This window comes from Neolamprologus brichardi, chromosome 19 (genome assembly GCF_056152115.1).
Source record: "Neolamprologus brichardi isolate AB-2024 chromosome 19, ASM5615211v1, whole genome shotgun sequence".
Lineage (NCBI taxonomy): Eukaryota > Metazoa > Chordata > Actinopteri > Cichliformes > Cichlidae > Neolamprologus > Neolamprologus brichardi.
Window position 1 is genome coordinate 3,837,849 of NC_142122.1, and position 24,460 is coordinate 3,862,308.

Sequence of the window (24,460 nt, forward strand, 5' to 3'; positions counted from 1 at the left end):
AATTGGACACTGGCTTGGGAAGCTTGCTTCATTATTCCAAACTAAATTAAGATACCAGAGCTGGAGCTGACTACAAGTATTGACCTTGCATTGTGTCGCTGAACATATAATTTTCTGGAAATGAACAAAGAAACAGCTGGATAAAATTAAAGTAGACAAAAACAGGTTTCTAAAAGGGCATGTTAAAGACCAAAGCTCCTTCGTCAAAAGCTAGAATTCAAAATGAAAGTGCCTCGAGTCTGTCTTCTATTAATGTTTCCAAGAAAATCCAGAGAAAGATTATTTTCTCTTCAACTCAATAAATTCTTAACAAGACCATACAGCATAAATCGTTAATTTGACTCCTTTTTCTTTTTCTCCTTTAAAGGCTCTTGAGCATAATCATTATTCGTCGTAATTACTCATCTCCTTCTTTCCAGCCAATGGGTCTCTCTCAGCTCCCTCTGCTTTTGTTTGATTTGGCCAATGACTGTGCTGTGAAAGCAATCCTCCCCAGTAAACCCATTCATGGTTGACCACTTTGACTCCCTTAACTACAGCAAAGCAAAGCAGAGCAGCCACATCTGGCAAGCGGTTTTCACATCTGGTTTGTGTATCAGCTCTTTGCACGGCTGTCTGATAGCCTGCCTTGCAGGCATAAGATGTGATACAGACACTCTAGGGAAGAGAGGCTAGAGGATAGTGTGCAAGTTTGTGTTCAGAGGTCAGATACACAGAGAGAGGAAATGTCATTCTTTGACAAAAACACCAGACAAAGAAACAGCTGTATGCTTTAACTTTCTACTATTTTAATAAGATGCTGCAGGATCTTGTGGCTTCTAGAAAAATAAATCTAATTTAAAGCAAATTTCAAAAAGTCCTTTAAATCAGTTTCATACTCGCTATAAAATAAACTGACTAGAGCAGCGTCATTAAATTTGTCTTAACTAAGTGGTATGAAGCTAAAATTCAGCATGCAGAAAAAAACCCCCAAAAAGATTACTATAAACCAGTGTGAGAATGACTGCCAATAAATAACAGATAATAAGAGCTAGCAGACAAAAAGTCTGATAAGGAAGAGGATGAAGTGATAATGAGATCCAGATGAGGAACATAGCCACTGTGAAAGTTGGATGAGGGAAAGACGTGGGTCTGTGGGAATCATATAATGAGATGCTGCCCTCTTGTGCCAAGCCTGTATTTTGCTCTTCTCTGATATTTAATTTTGATGGAATAAAGCATCTTGTTTGACAGTTTTCCTCTCACTTCAGCATAGTCAAAGGAAATGTTTTAATTGATTATCTATTGAAGCGTTGACCCTGTGTGGATTAGAGAACTTCTGACTAATGTGTATAAATCACAACACATTCATATCCTCTGTATCAGTTTGTCACAGCGACTCTCTCGACAAGGCATGCAGTACCTCACTGTTAATCTACATAAAGCTAGACAAATCCCTGGTGTAACGGACATGTCAAAAGAAAACTGGAGGTGAGAGATTAAATCCGTCGTTCTACAATTAGATTTTTAATAAGGGAGGAAACATCACAGCAAACTCGCTGCAAGGTAAAACTGTGAAACGCTCAGAGTATAAAAAACACAAGAGCTACATCTCACATGCTACAGGCCTCAGTACATTAAATGACAAAGGTTATGAGAGTAGAATTTGAAAAAGACAAGCCAAGCATCTTTGGGAGGTTTCGCCTTTTCTAAAAGTAACATAGCCGTAAGGTGTGGGTTTGCAAAGGATAAACTGAAATCATGGATAAATCACAAGACTTGGACAAAACCTTTGGAGAGACAAGACAGAAGTGGAAATCCTTGATCATAATGGATAGCACCATGTTTGGCAATTATAAAATAAAATAAATAAAAGGGTTGGTGATTTGGGCACTAGGCTGTCACTGAGTCCTCTGTATACCAAAGAGTCCCAGTGTCAAATGTGGGGACATCTCCAAACAGCTAATGTTTGGCTAAATTGTGCAAATGTACAACAGAAGAAGAAGAAAAAAAGAATCAAAGTATTGCAATGGCCCAGTCATCAAAGTCCAGACTTTAACCTGTTCCAAGTGCTGTGTTTAAACGTAAGAGAGCTGTGTGTAAATAAATGTCTGCAAACCTCAGTGAGCTGAAGCAGCTGTAAACGAGAGTGGGCTTAAATTCCTCCACAACTAAATGACCGACTGAGAAATTCATACAGAAGGCAATTATTTTAACTTATTACTGAAAGTGTCTACAACACACAATCATTGTGTGTACTTGTATTTTTTTTTTTCACATGAAAGGAGACATTTATGGTCTCAAAAAGACCTGTCAGATGACTCTGACGATGCAAGTTTCACTTGAGTTGGTTATCATCATGCTACATTATGCTACATTAGCTACATTAGCAATCATGCTAATGTTTCAGCCTACTGGACTTCAGTGACCGTTCATATTAGCCATCACTTACTGACCATTAATTAGCAGCTATGAACTACATTTCCATCAAACTCACACACTCAAAGGTAGATTCTGTTCAAAGAACCAGTTCATGCTAATTTTTTGCAAAGCTAATGACATCCCCGTCAGCCTTCACTTCGTACTCGTGTTACATGTTACACTAGCAAACATCAACCTTTTAGCATTGTCCTAAAAATAATGTGTACACAAACAGCAGTGCTTATTTCAAATATTTTTATTTTATGGCGAAAGATTTCAATGATCATGCAGGAAATGAATTTTATAAAATGTTTAACACCTTAACATCTAATGTTGCTTTTAAACTAATCATGAACTTTGCATACCGTACATTTTGTCCTACAGGAAGCACTAGATCAATATCACAAAGCACTCAGGCAGAGATGTGAGAATATTTCACTTCACTGTGGTCGAACTCCTTTTGCATTAAAGTGAAAATGGCCCTACTGAGTTTGCAAAAATACAGAAAAAAAAATATTTACACCTGGATAATACAGCAGTGTAAATTAATCTTCATGTTTTCCACCATTATCTACAGTGAAGAGTTTTCTTAATCTACGTGAGAGAACACAGTTAAATATTCTTAAATATCTTTGGTTGATAAGCAGGTTAGCCCTTCAGTAATAATCTTATTATGTTAATGTCATCTTTCTGTTTGATGACGTGGTTCAGTCAGTCGGGGTTTCAGTTTTTATTGTCGTTTCATGTTCACTGATGCTCAATACTGGCCTGCTTCATGTTCATTAGTGGCAGTTTCCACACAATTTAAAGGCTTTCTGTCTAAAAGCCTATCACAAAACTTACATTTCTACAGCAAAGTCTGTTCAGGTATGAGAGGCTTTACTGTAACGACCCTTTAAAGAAGAGGAAATTTGATCCAACAGGCAGGTGAGGTTTTCCTGTATAAGTCGAGGGGATTCACAGTTATTATTCGTCGTTCTCTTGGGTTTACCTGAATTCAGATCTTCAATCTGTGCCTGTCAAAGGCTCGCTTCAACCTGAACAAAGGCAACGGGCCAAAAATGGCTGCATTTTCTTTCCAGGTTGAAAATACATTTTAAAACATCAGGCCACCGTAATCAAAGTGACATATGTGTTTATCTGTGTTTTTTAAGACGAAAGTGGTAAACTTACAAAATACACTCATCTAAGAAGACATCTTTGTACGTTTTTGGCAACAAAAAGCAGAAAGATTACCACAAATGTACAGCACCGTTTTGAAATGTGTTCACAGAGGCGGGATGTAGAGAGCAGCTCAAAAAGATGAACGCGTGAATGCACACTGGAGGAAAACTACCAGACATGGGCAAAACAATGGTCTGACACATGTAAATGTAGCTTTTCAAACAACAACAAACTGTGGTTTAAGTCAAACGAATGAACAGTGTCGACTAGCAGAATCAGTCTTGGCAGCTCAAATGCCTAAAAGATAAGTTTTTTTATGTACTCTTAATTTAAAGCTACAGGCAAAAAAACAAAAACTGCTTTAAAGCAACATTATTTTTCATAGTCGACACTGATTTCAGTATCCATGTGACAAAGTGTGCTGCGATATTTTTGAAAGAAAGCTAAATACTGGGACTTTTTAAGCAGACATGTTTTTCCCTCCTTCCTGCAAGCACTGTGTGCACATCCGTATCAAGGTGGCTCCCGGTATTCCTCTTAGGCCTTTTTCTTACAGACGTGGATGAAGTAACACGGAGCCTGAGACTGGCCCGGCACGTAAGTCTTGAAATCTCCGTAAATGGCGTGCTCCAGTTTGCCGTTGAAGGCGTCGTTCAGCAGACCTCTGAAGCTGTCCAGGCGGTGAGGGTAGTAGGACAAACGGAATTTACTGGAGGACACAAACAGAGCAAAACACCAGAGTTACTGAAGTTTGGTAGTATTTATGAGATTTCAGCTCAGTTTCAACTGTGATACTCAGAAGTATCAACGTTTAGTTTTAACAATAACACTACTGCAGACCATTTGTCCTTGATTTCAGGAATGCAGCGCAGTTTAACAGCTGTTGTTGTGTCTGAGGATGGAGCCCAGCGACCTCGGCTGTAAAATAATTTACACATCATGAATGATGTTTATAAAGCCCGATGAGGGTTAGGATTATTCATTGGTGTTACATCTTGTGAGGCTGTGGGAGTGTGTGGGTGGGGTGTTTGCCCTCTCACTCTCCTCTCTCCCCAGGACACAGCTGCTCTTGATTAGCCTTGTTTGCCGCCTGAATCCAGTCAGCAATCACCTCTGAGGCTATTTAAGCTGGGGATGAGCTGTGAGCAAGGGTGTTTTTTCCCCTCTGTGGCTCTACGTGTTTTTCTGCTAAGTTTTGGACAGACAGCCTCTTTTTGACTAGTGAGTAGACGGGCTTGTGGGCCCTGAGAGTGTCTCCCCGTGGTGAGGAGTAAAGTAGGAAGTGTGAGAAGTGGGAAGTGCCTCCCTTATTTGCGTTTAGTAGTTCTGTTTTCTTTTGTTGCTGCGAGTGTTCCCTTTGTTTCTTTGGCATCATTGGTAAAACGGCGTTGCCGGCTCTTTAAGTTAACGTCATTTGTAATAAAACTATATTACACATTGAACACATTGGTTACATATTGGGTCAAAATAAATCCTCCAGGATGTTATGGGTGTAACAATCTGGAGTGTAACAGCAGCTCTGTGCGTCCCTCCATCCCAAAAAACACAATTAGGTCCATAAATATTTGGACTATGATGAACATTTTCTTTAGGTTTAACAGTTTCCCACTTTCAGAAACTCAAAACTAATTGGACACTGGCTTGGGAAGCTTGCTTCATTATTCCAAACTAAATTAAGATACCAGAGCTGGAGCTGACTACAAGTATTGACCTTGCATTGTGTCACTGAACATATAATTTTCTGGAAATGAACAAAGAAACAGTTGGATAAAATTAAAGTAGACAAAAAACAGGTTTCTAAAAGGGCATGTTAAAGACTAAAGCTCCTTCGTCAAAAGCTAGAATTCGGCATAAAAGTTCCTTCGAGTCTGTCTTCTATTAATGTTTCCAAGAAAATCCAGAGAAAGATTTTCTCTTCAACTATATAATAAAACTATATTATTATAGAACAACTCTGTCTGTTTTCCTTTTCATTCTGTTTCCGGACTCACTTGTTACTGGTCCCCTCACTCACATGCCTAGACCCCTTCGGAGGGGACGTAACAATTGGTCTATGTGAAAAATTGTGCTCTTCTGTTGCTATGGGGATATATATACTGTATATACAAAGGGGGTGACAACAGTGGCATGGTGTGCTGTCTAATATGGCGGCATGACCAGTAACCAAGGTTACCCTAAACTAAGACTAAATTAGAAAAAAAAAAAATTATTTGACCAAAACATAAATAACATATTTGATTAAAATTGAAGCCTAAATGACTTAATTTAAAAATAGAGGAAATATCATTGGTTTTAGTATCTGTTCGTTTGATTAGTTTGCCTGATGAGTTGGTGACGGATGTCTCAAGACTGTAAATACACTGCTTTCAAAAAGTCATGCGCTTTTATTCATGTACTGATTTTCTTATTTCTTGCCTCTGACATAAGCCCTCATGCAACAATAATAACACTAAAACTAATTAAAATCTAACTGAAACATTTTCAAATAACTGAAAAGAAACTGAATTCAAAATAAAATTAAAATAAAATTAAGAGAAAAATAAATTAGAAAATGCAAAACCACAATAATCCTGCTCATGACGTTTAAACACCATCTAAAGTTAATGTAAGAAAACTGTTTTGTTTTTTAGCATCTTAATGAATTAATGTTACCGTTTATGGCTGGAAAACAAAAATATTCAAGGCAATGTAAACCTAAAGATTTGAGATACAGTAAAAGCATACAAGACATGAAATTGTAGACGCTATAATGACAAATGTATAATGTATTGTCCAGATCTACCAGTTAGAATAGGTCGCCCATAAAAGGATCACATATAATGTATGAGGTGTGAGCTCAGTCTCCGATCAGCTCTGCAGCAGCATCAGAGCCCGACTCACCTAACTTCAGGCAGGTTCTGGAGGGTGGCCTGTGGCACGTGGATGGTGTAGTCGAGAGTGATCATATGTGGCTTACTGTTGACCCACAACACTGAGGTGGTGATGTCCTGAGTGAGGTCACTCTGCAACACACATACACACATTATTTATCCTCATTTTCTTCTATGATGTCCAAACACAGCCTGAACAGAAGAGACTGATGACAGGAAAATAATTTGGTTGGTTCAGTGTTGGAGCACAAGAGCAAACTCGGGGATTACGAAGGCATCAGAAGCTGATTTTTGCCAACTAGCAATTGTTGACGTAGTATTTATATCGAGGCCTTCCAGCTGGATACTTCCTGCTTTGGCTGGATTAAAGAATATGGACGTTGTTTTTAATGCAAACATCTTGAATCAAATATGGCTCCCTACAGTCACGACCTGCTGTTGTGTATTCTCCACATCTCATATCTGAGCTCATTCCAAATGCAAGCCTGGCTGGTTGTCTGAATTATGTGAACACAAGGTTAAAAAAAAGGGGATGAGACAGACAAAAAAAAAAAATCATACATGCAATCTATACAGAAATGTCCACTTAATGTGCACACTAGAGCTACGTGTACTTTCAGTCATGTCGTTTCCCGTCTTCCCAAAGGGCTTTTTACTCATTATTCCTGACTTCATCTGTTTTTTGCCCCATTTGCCAAAATGAAATGAAAACCCAAACACATTTCCTTCTGTTTCTCCTGCACCAGTTTTAGTGAAAATCTCACAATATCCGTCAGGCTCCGTGTGGGGATTTAAGTCTTAAAGCCAGCTGCTGCTAGGGATGGCGTAAATAAACCATTCTTAAACAATACTGTCTGTCCCACTACTACTCGCATAGCAATAAAAGACCAGATTGTGCAGAGAATTAAGATTAAAAACGGGCTTCTTTGTGCCATCCATACTGAAGAATGGCTTCAAACTTCAGATTCTCTTTTTGGGCAGAGAGAGAAGTCCAAAACTTATGATCTGTATGACAATAAAATAAGGATATTTGAGATAAAGCCAATAGATAACTGCACAGTGTATGATTAATTCACATTCAGCAAAGTATAAAAGACAGATGTAGCTTCAGGCCCTGAAAAGTGAAGCCAACACAGAAGTGCCTTAAACCTACACTCATTTGAAGGACCAATGGGGAGCGCCAACTGTGGCTGCAAAATGACTTCCGGTTCTGTAAAAAGTCTGAAAACAAATTTCAGTTCTGACCTCTGTAAATTACTTTCTGATCGATTCAATTTTAATCACTGAGTTGTATTAAAAATTAAGTGAATTTTGCATATTTTAAAAATGTACAAACAAAAGAGGATTATGAGAGATGATTCCTTGTGATTAACAAGTTTTTAGTCAACGATTGTGCGCTTTCGCAGTCAGATCTGCTCCTCACTCGTCACATTTCAAAGCAAAAGGACACCAATGGCAAAAATGCTCGTCTCAAGGCTTCAAAGTGGGACATTCACAGGTGACGTCCAGGAGCTATGTCCATCTTTTACACTGAAGGATGTAATCAGCCATTTCCAGGTCCAAATGCTCCATAATTTCCAAGAATAAACAAGCAGTTCGACACCACAAGAGCTCAGCCAGGAAGAGCTAAATCAATATTTGGAGATTTAACAATCTGACATTCAGATGCATGAACAGATTCTCTAATATTTATTACATGTAGTCATTTATTTACTCGTTTATCTTCTGCCCAAGTCTTCTTAGATCAGCTGATAGCTGTTGGGAAGTTGCAGAGTGTCCTCTGGTGGACAAACTATGCAATATCAACACTCCTAAGATGGCTGGAGGGTGTCTCTCCAATTATTTCTTTACCTTTTTAAATTTTAATTTAAGGGCTGTATAGGCTCCAGCAAACGTATGACAGGATGGATTTAACAGCTGATAGATCACCAAAAGGCTGATATTGGCCAACTGATAAAGTGGTCAGGCTCTAGACACCACTGAGTAAGAAATAGATCCAGTTCTTTGAACTTGAATAAACTAAACGTTGTATCTGTTCTCAGAGGTTTTACAATCAAACATACTGTCATCCTTGAAAAGAGAATAAATGACTAAAACAAACAGGAGCAGAGAGAACGTCTGTGATCAGCGTAGCCACAACACAAGGTTAATCATTCATATGTTGCTGTGTGCTTTGTTATTTTTTGGTACGAACCCAATCTTAAGCTCTATAGCAGTCTCTAAAGCAAAATCCTGGAAGTGATTTACCAAAGGATTAAAAACAGAGGGGCACCGGGTCCAAGTTTCTTGGCTGACACCAATTTTTTCCCTAAATTTTACCCATCAAAACAGATTTTTTGCTGATTCTGATTTTCTCTCCACGAATTATAGGAGCATATACAAGCAAATTAAAATAATATTCAATTTAAAATAATATTTTGAAATTAAATTTAAATATTTCAAACTGTTCAATTGCCATAAGCCTGCAGTACTTTGGAAAGAGTTAAGAAAAACTGACTAAAATGTACACCGACTGTTACCTGATGCATTTCACCTTTCCAAACAAAGCAGGTGTCGTGCCTGAAGGCTGTAGTTTCCACCATGAGTTCTTAAAAGCTCAGCTTAAAAACTAAGCTACACATGAATGCTGTTTATACAAAACGAAAACAAATGCTGCTTTTTTTGTTGTTGTTTAGAACTAGCACTGATTCAAAAATTACATTTAAAATGTGAATATCAGTGTTTCTATAACCGGATGTCCCAAACTGGAGAAGTCCTAAACCCAGTCGTACATCAGGCACTGAAACAAATACTGTTACAAGCATTTAAGACAAGAATCCATAATTAGAACTGCTCAGTATGCATCTCTGACAATTCAGCATTATCTAAATAAGGCTAATGCTTCTGTATTTACACTGTTATGCAATTATGTTGTAAAAAGAATAATCACTGTAGTAAATCCAATATTGGTATATGTTCGGTACCTTGTAGTAGATGTTCTTGCCTTGTGGAGCACGCCCGGTCTCCAGGATGTAGTCGTAATTGCGGTGGTCAATGATGAGGATCCCACCTGGTCTGACCATACTGGCGATGTTGTGAAGGGCCAACTTTTGGTCACTCTGGTCCCCTAACAGCAACAACAGCACGACTGAGTGCATGAATAAGGGATCAAATTGGCAGCTAAACACATGGTAACAAACTGTGGATGGCAAAGGCGTGTGCGTCGATTCAAGGAGATGTTTGATTTGAGTTATGGATGCAGGAGTAAGTATGTAAGTATGGGCTTGCCGTGCCTCCACACCCTGCTACAGCGAGGTGAAAGAGCACTCCAGGGCACTGCAACATCATCGCTGGGTGTGTTCAGAGGTGCACCCAGACAGGTCATACCGACCTTATACTAGGTCGGTATGACCTGGCATAAATTTAAACTCCAATGCCTACGTTTGCCAAGTCCAGGCATAATGAGATGTTTTGACAAGCCAAGAGGAAAAGCCCTTAAGCTCACCTATAAAATTAACAACACTTTTATTATTTGTGTACCTTTAAAGTCTGGTAAGTGGGCAAATGAGTTGCCGAGGCAGATGACTGCATCAAAACCATCTCCTGGTTTCTGAATGTCTTCTGTTAAAGTCAGCCAGTTGGCCTCTTCAATCACTGAAGACAAGAAGGAAAAGAGCAGAACATGAGGTCACCTGAGGAAAGGTAGATATCCACCACAAACATGCGTGCACTTTGCAACAGTTTAAGACAAATGAAACGACTCTGAGTGCTGCCCACACACAGGGCTTTATTGGGAGCAACCCAGGCATGACGGCCAATGCAAAACAAACACCACCCAGTCTTTGTTTTATTACTATAAGAAGGTCCGTGACTAAATGTCATACTGATTGCTTAGCTTTTCAACTTTAAGCTCACCCTGCCATCACTTGTACTGATGTTGCTCTGTTGATTAAGTTAACTTAATGTTAAGATGCACATTATCTCACGAATGCTTCATTTGTGTCACTTCTTCTTTAGGTTATTTTCCATTGATTCATATGAGAGATCAATTTACTAGTTAACAATTCCCTGGCAACTCGCCCTGGCCCTTGTCTCATGCTTTAACTACCAGTTGGCTCATTGGCTTCAATATCCTTTAGCTGCTTCCCTGGAGAGGATCTCATCCCATGACTGGAGCTGCTCCAGCTCAACTTGTACTGCAGCTAGACTCTGTAGTCCTTGTTCTGCTCTTATGTTCCACTTGGGGATCAGAACCTGCAGCTTGTGCTGCTCTGCTGAGGTCACAGAGAAGAACAAGGACTGCCGTCTCCAGCTGTAGTCCAAGATGGTGGACTTTTGAGCTTATCGTGAGGACGAGAGGCTCACAAAGAGACTGTCACAAAACGCTTGGCAAATATGATTTGATTACTGGCACAAATAGAATCTAAATCTGTGGAACTCACTGATTCAATAAATATATTTAAATTTTCATACCCCACTGGTCAAAAGCTGGTTCTTTTCTCCTGTCCCATCTCGCCTTCAGTGCATACTTGAGCATTTTGTCGCTGGCATCCACACTCACTAAATTAAACCCCTCCTCCACCAACATAATGGAGTCAATCCTAGAAAACAAAATCCATGAATACATTAAAAACAACAACAGACCTGTGAGGATCATGATTTGATGCAGTAGGTGTGTTTTGATTTTGAAGTAATCCCTGCTGTCATCTTCCCCTAAAAAAACAGTTTGATCAAGTCTGAGTGCGAGTGTGTGCTTGCTGTGACTGCACAACATGTGGTTTAGTAGTAGGTTGATAAGCTTATTGTCTCACTACAGACAGGAATATTAACCTTGTCACAGGTAAGGAGAGATGATTTGTATAGCAGCCAGAAGCTACTCCTATTTTGAAAACCTGACAGGAAAATGTGATTGCGGGCCAAACCACAGCCTGAATAGATGCTACTGACTGACTTTAAAAAAAAATGTTTTCTCAGCAGTTTATGAGTTAATAATAATAAACAATACAGACGTGTTTCAGTGCAACAGGGGGAGGGATTCAATGGACAATAGTGTAGAAATCATTAACATCTACTGGGTAACTGCAAGATAATATATAACCGCAAAACAAATAAAGCTTACGTAAAAAGAACAGCCAGTTTTCAGATTTGGATTAAACAGTCTTAGGCTAAAAGCAAATTCATATCTTTTAGATTTCATCTTGGCAACAAGTCTCATTTGGTTCAACTGTGTTCAGTCTGGTGACTGTGAAGGCCTCAGCTTAACAGATCCAGTATAATCCTTGAGGTATGAGTCAGGGATTCATGGTTTCCCTTTAATTTGTCTGTTTGCCTATCCATTCTGCAGTTATACATAAGATTTCCTGCTAGAACCTATGGAAACCTAAATTTAAAAACTCTCACAGGTTCAGCTGAAAGTGATTCACAGCCTGAAGCTTCTTCTCAGAATTAGAAAGCAACACAAACACACTCTGCCAAAAATAGCTATTTGTAACCGTGATCCACGAGGAATATGTTTACGTCGAGGCTTCTGCACTACGGAGAGGCACCACTACTAGGGTATCGGGTCAGAATCAATGTGCTGGGGTGCTCCAAACAGCAGGAAAACAACCATGCAGCCTGAGATATGGAGCTGAGTTATTATGGAAATGACTGCAGTTCTTACATGAACAGCTCTGTAATGTTGATTAGCAACATCAAATAAAAAAATGGTTATAGTGCATCTCCAGTGAAAATTCTCCATGAGAAAAACAACAGCTGGGGTTACATATATGGTCTGCTTGTCTGTGCTTAGGCAATGGCCTTGCTGCTGTGTGAGAGCAAAGTCAACGTATCAAGGGAGATAAAAAAGACTGCAGGAAACCAGAAAAAACTCCTTTCAACTACCCAGCACTAGTTCATCACCCACTGACCTACTCAGTGCAAGTTTAGGGTTCGCTTGTGTTTAGTTTGCTTTAGAAACAGGAAATTTAAATGGACAACACTTGCTTCTACAAGCTTGTGTCTCAGACATATTATGCCTCTCTAATTGAATCGCATTTAACCAGCATGTGTAAACCTGCTGTGTCCACACCAGACCAGTGCAGCAGGCAGGACGTGGCTCAGGATCAGGTGCAACTCTGCACTTTCATTCATTATTCTGTGGCTTAATCCGGATTTTGTCCCGAGTTAAAAAGGGTCAGTGAGTTGAAATTCCACAAAAGTCAAACTCACTTGAACGGCTATAAAGATGGGTACACGTACGAAAAGGCCTATGTGAGCTGAAATCACTTTATTTTTACCTACAGATCTATCAAGAACAGCAAAGAAGCAAACACCATCATCACTATCAGCTACGCCTACACAACTCTGTTCTGAAGCTGCACAATCACTGTGAATCACACACACCTTTTCACAAATCTGAAAAGCAGTAATGCAGTATGAGTCAGCACGTTTTATGTCATCAGCAGCTGTTCACCTGCTGTCTCATTGTGAGTTCAGGTTTTTGTTTGGCATATGCAATTTAAATCAGTTTAACCATTAACAAAAGCGTGCTCGAGATACTTGGATAAAGCCGTATTTAAGATTTTGTTATGGAAATTTCAGAACTTAAAGTTTTTGCTTATATATATATTTTTATTTGATCCTATTTATAGATCCATACTAAGTTGAACGATTTGTAAGTGGATTTTGATGAAGCAGAGCTGAAGCTCCTGTCAGACGTGTCACTATGACACTGCTAAGTTGACCTGACATTACCCTGTTCCGCAGGCTACATCCAGCACACTCCGCACCCCGTGCTGCTTCAGCAGGGACACCACCGAGCTCCTGTACTCCTGCGTCCTGCTCTTCGTGTCTCCGATGTACAGCTGCCACACTTTCGCTGCTTTGCCATCGGCGTATTGATCAGGAAGACCTTCGGCTGCCACACCGAGGGACCGGGTCCTAAACACGCTGTCGACCGACATACTGCTGCTGCTTCTCCCTGCCCGGACCGCTACCTCTACCTGAGTGTCGAGCGGACAATTTTAACTGAGTGAGGAAACGCGCTACCTCTCTGACAGGTATGCTTGCCACATGCTAGCCGAGATGTTATTATTTATATGAACAACCTAAGGGAGAAACTTTAAGCCAATGACACGCCGTCGAGGACTGCCGCCTACTTTCTGATTGGATAACCTCAAGGGCCCCGCCCCTTTTCTGTTTAGCATTGGAATACGTCACTCGAGTGAAGCTTTGCTAGGTTGCTAATTTTTCCCCTGAACTTACCTTCCAGGATAAGTGTCACACTGTATTCCATCAAAGTTAAAATAAATACACGTGCATATTCAAGTTAAAATTAAGTTATGTTTGACGTTGAAGGAGAAGTATTTAAGTATAACGTTAAAATAAAGTAGAGCTCACGAAGCCCATTACCTGTAAGGTTTTACTCGGGGAATAAATCCCACCAAGTGCAGCACAGAGGACTCGCCCCCTTTAACATTTCATCATCTATCGTTTGATCATGCTGTTTGGACGCATTGCTTGCGAAACATGAATAGTAGGAGTTTTTTGCAAAGTAAAAATCATAATAATTTCATTTTTTTAACAATAAAATGCACAATGCTGCAGTAGTTAAGTGCACAGGGTGTAATATAGGTGAACAATGTGATTTTAAAAAAACATGGAATAAAATCATCTCAGGACTCTCCCAGACAGATTATTAGGCACTTTTCGTGCCCTCCCAAACAAAGTGAACTCCTCCTGTTGTGATTGGCGGATTTGGTTCTCTAGGACCCATATTTGCTGGTAGAGGTGAGGTCATGTCAGCTACAACCAGTGCCAGCTAGGTTAGGTTTGCAACTTCCAGTTTTTTCAGAATTGCACTACTACTTTATGGGTTGTTCACGCACACATACACACTTACTACTTTCAAAAATCCAGATCTGACTTCGAACACAGGCATAGTTATGTAATTCAGCCTAAGCAGGGGTTGGCAAGAATACACAGCACTGCCTAGAGGAAGTCACACATTAGTGCACCTTTGCACTAGTCTGCCAAAAAGACATTCCTTCCTGTGGTTGTTTTGATGATGGTTGTGGAGAGCAAAATGTGACTCACTGCAAAGGACAAAGGCCATGATCCACATCATTTTTATCCTCACTGACACGTCATGACATTTGCATGTGGGCATTGTCATGGTTGATCATAAATTAAATCCCTACGAGCAACCTTGTAGCATTTTGTATCATCTTTGCTTCTAAAAGAATAAATGGACCTAAATCATGGCCAGAAATTGCACCCCAGACCTTAACAGATGACCAGTGAGAGGGAGAGAGAGACTCTAATGCAGTTTGTTGAATGTACGCATTAAATTAATCATCGTATTCCTTCTGAAGTATTGCGTCAATGCTGTTGTTACAAAATGAAACAGGAAGTGAGTGATTAGTCAGATGGCGGAACAGATAAAAGGCTGAAGAAAATCGTTACATTTCAACTTGTTGTTTTCAGTAGGACCATGATTGACACCACTTCCAGCGCAGAGCCAAACTTTGCTGGAAATCGCCTCCTATCAATCAAATCAAATTTAAGATTGACACAGTTACGGCCATTGCGTCGGCTGCACATCATGTGAATCTTTTATTCCACCACATCCCAAAGGTGCTCTGTTTGACTGAGATATGGTGAATGTGGATGCCGTTTGAGTACAGCGAACACAAGTCATGTTCAAGAAACTAGTGAGATGATTTGAAGATTTTGGTATGTGGTTGTGATGGACCGAGCAGTGAAGGAAACTTAGGCACAGGTTAAAGTCCAAAAAAAAGATTTTTTATTTAACCCAAAAAACATAATTGGTTAAATCATGCAAAAAGAATCAAAATCTTGGGCCCATAAAAGAGGTCAACAGTACTGATAACTCAAACAAACTGACCTAACTTAACAAGACAAAGGGGAAACTATAGTGGCTGATCAGCCCACAAAAACAGGAGACGGGGTAAAACACACAAAACCTAACTAAACCAAACATAATGAACTCCAATTCCCCCCCATGGTCCCGAGTTATGGCATGAACCAATTTGTAGTCTTCCTTTAAAACTCGCTCCGCCCCTTTTCCACCTCTTGGCTCCTTAATCAAGGGACTGGAACAGCTGCAACTAAGGTAACTCAGAAAACAAAAGATTAATCATACATAACAGTGTAAACTAAAATGTGCGCACTTATTTTAGAATGCAGTGTTATGTGGATATGTGAATTAACTCTAAACCAAAACCAGTTATTTATTGTCCTGTAAATTAATTCCTATATTTAAAGAAAGACAAATGTGAATGCAATGTTACTTATAAGCGTCTACACTGTGTGGCTGTAAGTGCAGCCATCACAGTGGTGTTATCCTACTGGAAGGAGCCATCAGAAGTGGGGTACACTGTGCTCATAAAGAGATGGACATGGTCAACAGTATTCAGGCAAATGTGCAAACAAATGTTGCATCAGAAACTGAGAGTCCGGAGACCGGCTGACAGATTGTTGAAGCGACCTGGAAATTTCCCTTAGAGCTCTGACATCAACAAAGGATTTTTATCCAGTAAGCTACCGCTCGCTGGATATTTTCATTTTTTCACATATACATCATCTGTAAACTCTGGATATGGTTGTGTTCTAAGCAGATCAGCAGTTTCTGAAATACTCACACCAGCTCGTCTGGCACCAACAACTGTGTCACATTCAGAGCCACGTAAACAACCTTCCTTCTCTTTACTGATGCTCAGTTTGAATTTCAGCAGGTTGTCTCAACCATGTCTACATGCCTAGCCTCAAAGAGTTGCTGAATTCTGATTGACTGATCAGACATTGTTAGTAACGAGTCGCACAACAAGTGTACTCAAAGTGGCCAGTGAGCGCGAACAGATGAATAAAAAGGACAAATAATTTTTTGCTAAATAAAATTGAAAGAAAAACACAAGTCCGATCATTTATTTATCAATATACCTGCAACAATGTCCATGTTTCTTTATTTATACAGCATATTTCATTACATGTTGCTTAAGAAAAATAAATGTAAAAAAAAAAGTAGGTGTACAGGGTCTTAAGGCCATAAAAACAAAATAATAATTAATATTAGAGATATTTTATATTTTAAAACAGTTGTTACTAATGCTATATTATTAGAAGATACATCTAAAGTAATTCGGTTTCTGTTGGAACAAACAAATTACAATTTGACTGAGTTCTGACTGCCTTCCCATACTTTCTCAGCACTTTGTTCTTGAGGACAGTAGATGGTGCTATAAGAGCAAGTCTGAAAGAATTCACGCTTGAACATGAAACATAATTGACCATAAAATTACCTCAAAAAAGACCTGAAATAAAAGTATACACATGTCATATCTTTAAAACTCATTTGCAACCAGTTAAATGTACAAATATGAATGATTATAGAAAAAGGTCAGCGTTAACATATTTATACATATGCTGTACGTCAAGTACACATAAGTATGTTAAGAGTGTAAAAATAGTTTGATTACTTTTTGAATACTCTGTACCATTTTATATACTTCTATATTATATGTTTAAGCATTAATGAGTTCATAAAGATGTTTCAAAAACTGCTTTTGGAAGAATACAAAACTGATAAAGTTGATGACTGATAGTATATATAACTACGCTATATTGTATCTGAATTATAGTTATCACTGTAGCTATCTTTATACTTGTTCTTCATTCCTTATTGTGTGGGGGAAGTGATGAGGGGAAGTTGGGTTAACACTGAATATGGTGACTCAATAGAGTGAGCGTAAGGTAGGGATTAATAAGTGCACATATTTCTTCCTACTCCATTTCAGACTTAACGGTTGTCATTTCATGTAATTTAGATTCTGTTTATTTTATTTTAATTTTTGTTTTTGTCTGAGAACATGTGTGTATGTACATAGTAGTAGTAACAAGAACAGCACATTGGGTTTCATTCATATAAGCTCTGAAATGTAATAAAATAAAGGTGTAAACCTCCTAAAACGATAGCTGTTAAAATGTTTCATGTATCAAAATGTAGTTCTCACTTTTCTTGTTTTCCAAAAGTTAAAATGAGATGTAAAACATTTGGAATTCTTTACATTCATCTATACATCTGGCCAGTTGTTCATCTAATCTACACTCCTTTTTGACAAAAACACACAAATAAACCATGATTAATGACCATAGGCTCAGCCCGCTGGTCAGGCTTCTGAGGAAGAAAATATGACTGCAGCTAATAGTTGGAGGCCAGTCAGTAATTGGAGGTGTAGGTTAGAGATACTTTGACTTGTTAAGCACTTAAACATTTAGCGTTTTCTGTTCCCAGTGATGTGGACCACACCTTTAGGTTCATGAGTGTACCATTAAATAACTAGGAGACAACACAGAATACCCAAGTCTGCGATAAAGAGCAAAGAGCCAGAGGACTCTGTCATTTTGCGGCAATAATTAAGTCACAACGTTGTTGCGATTAGAATTTTCTCTTTGCCTGTAACGCTTAACTACATAAAACCTAATGACAAAAATAGATGCAATGACAACAACAATGACCACAATCCAAATCCACAGAAAGCGCATCCCAGGAACAGAAGGCGCCTTCAGTGTATTGTTGCTGATGGGTGGTTTGACAAACGCTACAACGGGAGGAGTTGTGACTGGACCTTCATTAGGGTCCTCACAAAAGTTACCGTCAACCTTTAGAAAGCCTTCAGGACATATGTCATAGCCAGCCTCTTGAATACTAGGGCATCTCTTTTGTGCACAGTGTGGTTTGCACTGCCTGGGGTCTTTGTTGTCTGGTATATATTGTTTGAAACAAGAGCATGTGTAACCCCCCTTAAAATCCTCACAGTTCTGCTCACATGGTCCAGATGAACAGTCTTTAGAGCTTTGAAAAAGGGTTGGATGCGATACTTCTTGTCCACTGCATGCATCTTGGAGCTCAACTTTGCACAGAAACCCATCAGCTTTATCTGAGCACGGTCTCTCTGTCCATTTTTCATCACTTGAAAGTGATACGCAATGTGGAGAGCAGAGTTGAATGTGGTTATTCCAGGATGGAGGAAAGGTGATGCACGGTCTGCCAGAATTCCACTTATAGCCTCTCAGTGGAGCTGAGAGGTTGCTGCAGGCACCAGCTGGTAAATGCAGCCCGATCCAGTAGTTCCCAAACAATTTCTTGCTCAGAATGTCAAACAAGCTCTTATCACTCTTAGAGCACAACTGCAGAAGTTCTCCTTTCCTGTCATGGCAGGCTTCTTCAGCTGTTTTAAAATCCACTTCACCCTGGTTTAGAGTTATGCACTCAGGTTTGTCATCATTACTGCAAACGGCTCTGCAGTGGCCAGGCTGCTTTATATCCAATCCTTTTCCAAGAGTCAGTGAAACCATCAGAATAATCATACTCATCCTAAGCACAGGCACTCTCGTCTGCAAGCAGGCCATGCTGTCTCATAGTGGAGTACAAAAGGTTGCCTGTCTTAAATGATGGGGAATTTCCAGTCTTTGTGCCATTGCGGAAACAGGGTATCTCAGGAAGGAAATGAGATAAAGGGAAAAAAAGTTTAAGTAGGACCAGCAGCAACAAAATGAAGAACAACGTTTAGATATACTAAATATGCAAAGGCCTCTTATATAAACTGCCAAACTAATTCAAGTACTTGCCTAAAATCAAGATTCCCGATTTTATACCAAAATTTGAGCTGGCACACTGGACCTCTCTGAGAAGTCAGGAATTAATCAAGCAGAACAATCGACTGCTAATTTATTTATTTCTGGAATGTAAGGTTTAATTTGGCAACCTCATCAAAAACAGTAATGTGTTTAAAATAAATTCATGGGTAAGAACAATAATATTAAATAAAAATAAATAAATTGGATTCAAATTCTAACAAATTAACCTTTACAGAAACATAAACAATGATTCTGGTAATAGAATGGGCTTCATGAATGGTAGTGCTATCTATACATGTAAATAAGAACAACAAATAGCACAGTACATTTATTTTTTTTTATTAAAAAACAAAGCAAAACAAGCAAACAATTCATTTTAGATTTTATACTTGCAGTATAAAATAAATATATAAATTGACACCAGCTTCATCTTTACATGATGGCGTGTAGATGTGGAACTTCAATCAAAAAGCCTTATTTGTTGGTGTGTACAAGTACAACATGTCATTGTCAGAGACTAAACAGGTTTACTTAAAGGTACTTCTTCTTCAACAAAAACAAGAAAATTACCAGCATTTTTAAACATTTTGAAAGGCACCTTTTGTTTTTTATCATAGTCTGAATCTGCTCTGTTTTAGCAGGATGGAGTTTAATATCTTTAAAAAGGCTGAAATGTGTTGTGCTGAACTCTGGGCAGGTCAAAATAACTCTCTGTATTATCACGTGGTCCAAATGAGAGTTTACAGCCAGAGCCTATTTCAACTTCATATCGCTGCAACACAGTACAAAAGCTTTGACCTTTGAAGTTCTTTTAAACAATTTTTTTTCAAAAAGTACCTTTAAGTTCTTAAGAATGTTTGTGAGGTTTACTCTCTGGAGAATATACTGGAGTGTTAGTCCACTTTTTACTTTTAGATTAATGTTATACTTCAGCCAGCTCAAACAGCAAAGTACCACCAACATTTTAATGCACCAGTAATAATGATCATATTATACAAATAATATCTCTTTAGTACTTTTACTTCGATACTTGTGTATTTTTATTTGGGGCACAGGTTGTAGAGTGATCAGTAAATGGTCTAATGATCATTTTCTGTGATATTAAAGCTAAAGATCCTCTTTTGTTTTCATATTACACAAGCAGATTCTCAGGACAGGATGTAATAGCAGGGTTATACACAATAGCATAAAATATTGTCACAAACAAATGCAGAAAAGTGTCTGATCTTAACATTAAATGACATTTTTTACAGCAAATACTGGTAACTTTCTCATAGGTAAAGATATTTACATTTCCTCAGACTATTAACCGTGCAATAAAAACAGTCTTTCATAACCTTTACAGCATATTATGCACTTCCACTTAACATCCATTTACTTTTTATTTTTCCCCCATTATGACTCTACTCTTATTCAAATACTAAATTGATGGACAATGCAGTTTTCTGATTTGCATTTTGATATGTAGTGTAATCACAGGAGATTGCAAGAATTGCATAAATAAACATAACTCTAGTCAGTCTTTTCTGTCACTAAATGGTCATGGGTCATCAGTCAAGATGGACTCGTATAGTTTCTCTAAACGTGGATCCAAGCCAGAGGACACCCAGCAGTAGCCATCTGCAGTGGTGTTCTTCTTCACTTCTTTTTTAGAGCGACTGCATCGAAAAATTGCAAAAAACAAAGTAATTGCAATCAACACGACAAGAGGAATGACTGAACCGAGGACGCAGATTATCACCCTGGAATTGATTGTCTTGGCGAAGCTCGTGGCCACGGTTGTGTTGCTCAGTGGATCCTTGTTTGTAACTTTCTCCGGGTCTGGAATGGGTGAATCGGTTTGAGGATATGGGTGCTCAGTTGTAGTTCTGGTTAAAGACTCTGTCAAGTTTTCTTGTGTCTTCTCATAAGATGGGTAATCTGATGAGGTTAATGGTGCAAAGGTCACATTCGGAGCATAAGTGGTTCCATCATTCTCCAGGTGGGTGCATATGAAGCTTCCTACAGTATTTACACATTTAAACTTAGCCCCTGAACAGCTGTCAGTCACACATTCGTTAATGTCTTCACATGAATGGCCGTCTTCAGAGAAAGCAAAGCCTTCCTTGCAAAAACAAGAGAACGATCCAATGGTATTCAAGCAGATGTGCTCACATTTCCTTTGTGCACACTCATCAACATCCCTGCATTTGCCATCCATCATTTTGTAGCCGACTTTGCAGGCACACTTATAACTGCCATGCGTGTTTATGCACAGGTCATTCTTACAAGCCTGTGATTGGCACTCATCAATGTCAGAGCAGTTGCGTTGGTTTTCGTGCAGTTCGAAGCCAACTGGACATTTGCAGAAATATCCCGACTCGCTCATTACACACTGATGCTCACATGTGTCAGGGCTGCACAAGTCTTTGATCCTGCAGCGGAGTCCATCTTTTTCCAATTCATAACCTTCTCTGCAATAGCATCGAATTTCATCTGCATCCTGACGGCACGAATGTTCACACCCACCATTGCTGATATCACAGCTTCGCTTTCCTGTTTTGCAAAAGGGGCCCAGGTTAGTCCACCGGTAGGTGTGGTTAACAGCGTTGCACAAAGACATGCGATCCTCCTGATCGCTACACCGAATTATAGCAAAAGTTCCATGAGGAAATGACTTCAGTTGACTTTTAAGTGGGTCTTGTGAGAAAGGTACTGTGTAAGCGATTTCCCCAGGCCCCAGTAGAGCCAAAGGTTCACACATCCCCTTAAAATAGAACTTGCATGCATAAAAAGCCTTACGTTTTTTGCAAGGGACAGCAGTCCATTTCAGGTGATTCTCACTTGAAAAGTTGTAATCAATATTTACACATCTCTCTGCTAAGCATGTGGAGGCAGGCTCTTCTTTCCAGTTGGAGTAGTGGGATTCCTCATTTCCAGATACCCATTTAAATCCTCGGAGTGGCTGGTCAGCAAATACACAGTCGGTTTCTTTGAGTTTTAATCCAATCCAAAATTCAAGCAGCGTCCCATGTCGTTGACTTTTTATTAATGAGAGAAGTGAGCGCAGCACATCCTCTTCTTTTCGGTCCCTTATCGTCATCAAATATCCTCCTCTTTTGTCGCAGTCTTCTTTGGCCTTGTCAAACCTCTCCTTCTTCATGTGTGCGGTGAAGCAGGCATTAGAGGTGCACAGCGTTTCGTGTTCAAACCCTGATAAACCTTCGAAGCTGTTAATGAGCTGCAGGACAAGAAGCCACAACATAATTGCCACGAAGATCAGCAAAATGTTTGCTCTCCAAAGGGTTCCTGGGAGTTTTCGGGTAAAAAGAGACCAATAAGTGGTTGCCCATTCGTAGCCAAAGAACAAGTGCTTCTCAAAGCAGCATTCAGGCTCCAGTATCCTGTTTGCAAAACTAAAGACGGAAATCATGTTTAGCAGCAGTTAGTAGCTCTTTCTTACTCCCATGCTGACTGGTTCCGTTTTGAGGAAGAAAACAATGAAAGGCTCTGGAGTGTTTTGACTGGTTATCCAGATGTCTCCGGCCCCAGCAGAGTTCAGGTTTTTTAAGCAGACTCCCTGAATTGTGCTGCCTTTCAATACATGAACATGGAGCAGTCAGATTCATGGAGGCGACTGTGCCATTACAAATAGCCGCCACAGGAAGTGAACCCGTGAACTTTGCCACTCTGTCGCCACGGCTGACCTTCACCTCATTATTTACTATAAAGATGTTAATATTGCAGTTATCGTAAACCATCAGTATTTTATTATTGTGTAATCTTCCTCCTGTTATGCAGGTATAGAAGCATCACTATTGTTTTGATTTGCTGCCTGCCCCCAGCTGCTATGCTGCTATTTAATTTTTTGTGTATAATAACCAAAATATGAGTTTTAATATTCATACTGTAATTTAAGTTTAAAACCTCCCAAAATTTACAATTTACATAACTCTTGATTACTGCTTTTTCATATTTAAACCCAATAACTTTTTGGAGGGCATGCACAGAAGATCTTTGCGGGCCTTCATGTGAATACAGACGTTTCCTGTATTTGTTTAAATACAGGAAGTGCCTCGACTTCAATCGCAGGAAACAGACACCAATCTCCACCCTCTGAGTGCACACTGGCACTTAAGTAGTGTCTACTTCAAACAAAGCCCTGCTGATAAATTCTTCCAAGTCTATTTAAAATATTATTACTATCAGGTTAATCACCGTCTGTCTACTTTGGTGTAGGAAATTCAGATAACTACATTTTACCAAACTGGGTGAATCTACGAAACTGGTGGCTTTAGTTACATGACAACGATCAGAAAACAAACGTAAATCTTTTCTGATGTGATGTGACTTAGTAATTCTCACACTTTATAGAAAACTGCCTTAATATCTATATTTAAGCTATTATTTGCAATATTTTCTGAAGCAGATTTCTTTGAATTCAACCCAGTCACGAGCTTTTGTAATTCAGCTGTTTATATTTAGGTTTCTGGTTATATTCTTGCAAGTACTCTTAGTTTATTTTCAAATTTGGAAATTAAATACTTGAAAATATGTCAAACACCATTTGTTTGGATAAAATATTTTCCAATTTTAAATAAAAACATGTAAAAAAAAATTTGTTCAATATTCTGAGAAGCTATATGAAAAATATAATTTGGGATTGTTGACCTGAGGGTGTGTCTGTGTTAATATGTGGTCCACTTAATAAAATTTTATTTTGGTATTTTCACAGCCATAATAAACGTACACGGGTTTTTATGGTTTCATCTTCTTTTTAGGTCATGGCTGTGTTTAGACCCTTTATCAGGGTAATGATAATGCGTTTTAATATTTTCTGACATTGTTTTATAATCATATTTTGCCAACTCCTCTACTGGAAAATGAAAGCTGCAGAGCGCTCACACAGAGGCTGGTTTGTCATCAATAGATTAAATGAGACTTTGGTTGCTGTGGCAGAAAGAAGATGCAGAGGTCGTTTCGTGATATAAATTAGTGATGCAGATTTAAAACATTTATATGAAATACTGTAAAAGTGCAAACTGTTCTGATAAGTCACAACATCGCCCCTGCATTATTTGAATTTGTTCTCTAAATAGCATCAGAAACATTACCTTACGTAGCTTAAATTACTAGATTATTTGAGCGATCGTGGCTCAAAAAGTTGGCAGTTCGTCTTGTAACCGGAAGGTTGCCGGTTCGAGCCCCGGCTCGGACAGTCTCGGTCGTTGTGTCCTTGGGCAAGACACTTCACCTACCGCCAGAGGGGCCGATGGCGTGATATGGCAGCCTCGCTTCTGTCAGTCTGCCCAGGGCAGCTGTGGCTACAACTGTAGCTGCTTCCACTAGTGTGTGAATGTGAGAGTGAATAAATAGTGGAATTGTAAAGCACTTTGAGGGCCCCGAAAAGCGCTATGTAAATGCAATTC

At 39.1% G+C, this 24,460-nt stretch overlaps 3 protein-coding genes across 3 annotated transcripts; all 3 read right to left on the reverse strand.

The window, feature by feature from the left end:
* Positions 1-2,641: 2,641 nt before the first annotated feature.
* gnmt (glycine N-methyltransferase) lies at positions 2,642-13,474 on the reverse strand. The gene is made up of 6 exons (XM_006807475.3): positions 13,149-13,474; positions 10,887-11,014; positions 9,954-10,067; positions 9,398-9,540; positions 6,445-6,566; positions 2,642-4,273 (listed from the first exon to the last, which is right to left on the reverse strand). Exons 1-6 carry the CDS (start codon positions 13,355-13,357, stop codon positions 4,102-4,104), a joined length of 888 nt encoding a protein of 295 aa, XP_006807538.2. The 5' UTR covers positions 13,358-13,474; the 3' UTR covers positions 2,642-4,101.
* Positions 13,475-16,348: 2,874 nt separating this feature from the next.
* Positions 16,349-18,917, reverse strand: LOC148097127 (endosialin). Its single transcript, XM_087833110.1, has one exon. The coding sequence runs from the start codon at positions 18,822-18,824 to the stop codon at positions 17,829-17,831; it is 996 nt and encodes a 331-aa protein (XP_087689236.1). The 5' UTR covers positions 18,825-18,917; the 3' UTR covers positions 16,349-17,828.
* Positions 18,918-19,418: 501 nt separating this feature from the next.
* On the reverse strand, positions 19,419-22,480 carry cd93 (CD93 molecule). Its single transcript, XM_006807474.2, has one exon. The coding sequence runs from the start codon at positions 22,462-22,464 to the stop codon at positions 20,593-20,595; it is 1,872 nt and encodes a 623-aa protein (XP_006807537.2). The 5' UTR covers positions 22,465-22,480; the 3' UTR covers positions 19,419-20,592.
* Between the last annotated feature and the right edge of the window lie 1,980 nt (positions 22,481-24,460).

Excerpts from the sequence above, each read along its gene's own strand:
- cd93 (XM_006807474.2), bottom strand. The coding sequence starts at position 22,464 with ATGATTTCCGTCTTTAGTTTTGCAAACAGGATACTGGAGCCTGAATGC.
- LOC148097127 (XM_087833110.1), bottom strand. The coding sequence starts at position 18,824 with ATGGCCTGCTTGCAGACGAGAGTGCCTGTGCTTAGGATGAGTATGATT.
- gnmt (XM_006807475.3), bottom strand. The coding sequence starts at position 13,357 with ATGTCGGTCGACAGCGTGTTTAGGACCCGGTCCCTCGGTGTGGCAGCC. Across the intron at positions 10,068-10,886 it reads ACCAGCTTTTGACCAGTGGG|TGATTGAAGAGGCCAACTGG; the intron begins GTATGAAAATTT and ends TCTTGTCTTCAG. Across the intron at positions 6,567-9,397 it reads GCAAGAACATCTACTACAAG|AGTGACCTCACTCAGGACAT; the intron begins GTACCGAACATA and ends TGTGTGTTGCAG.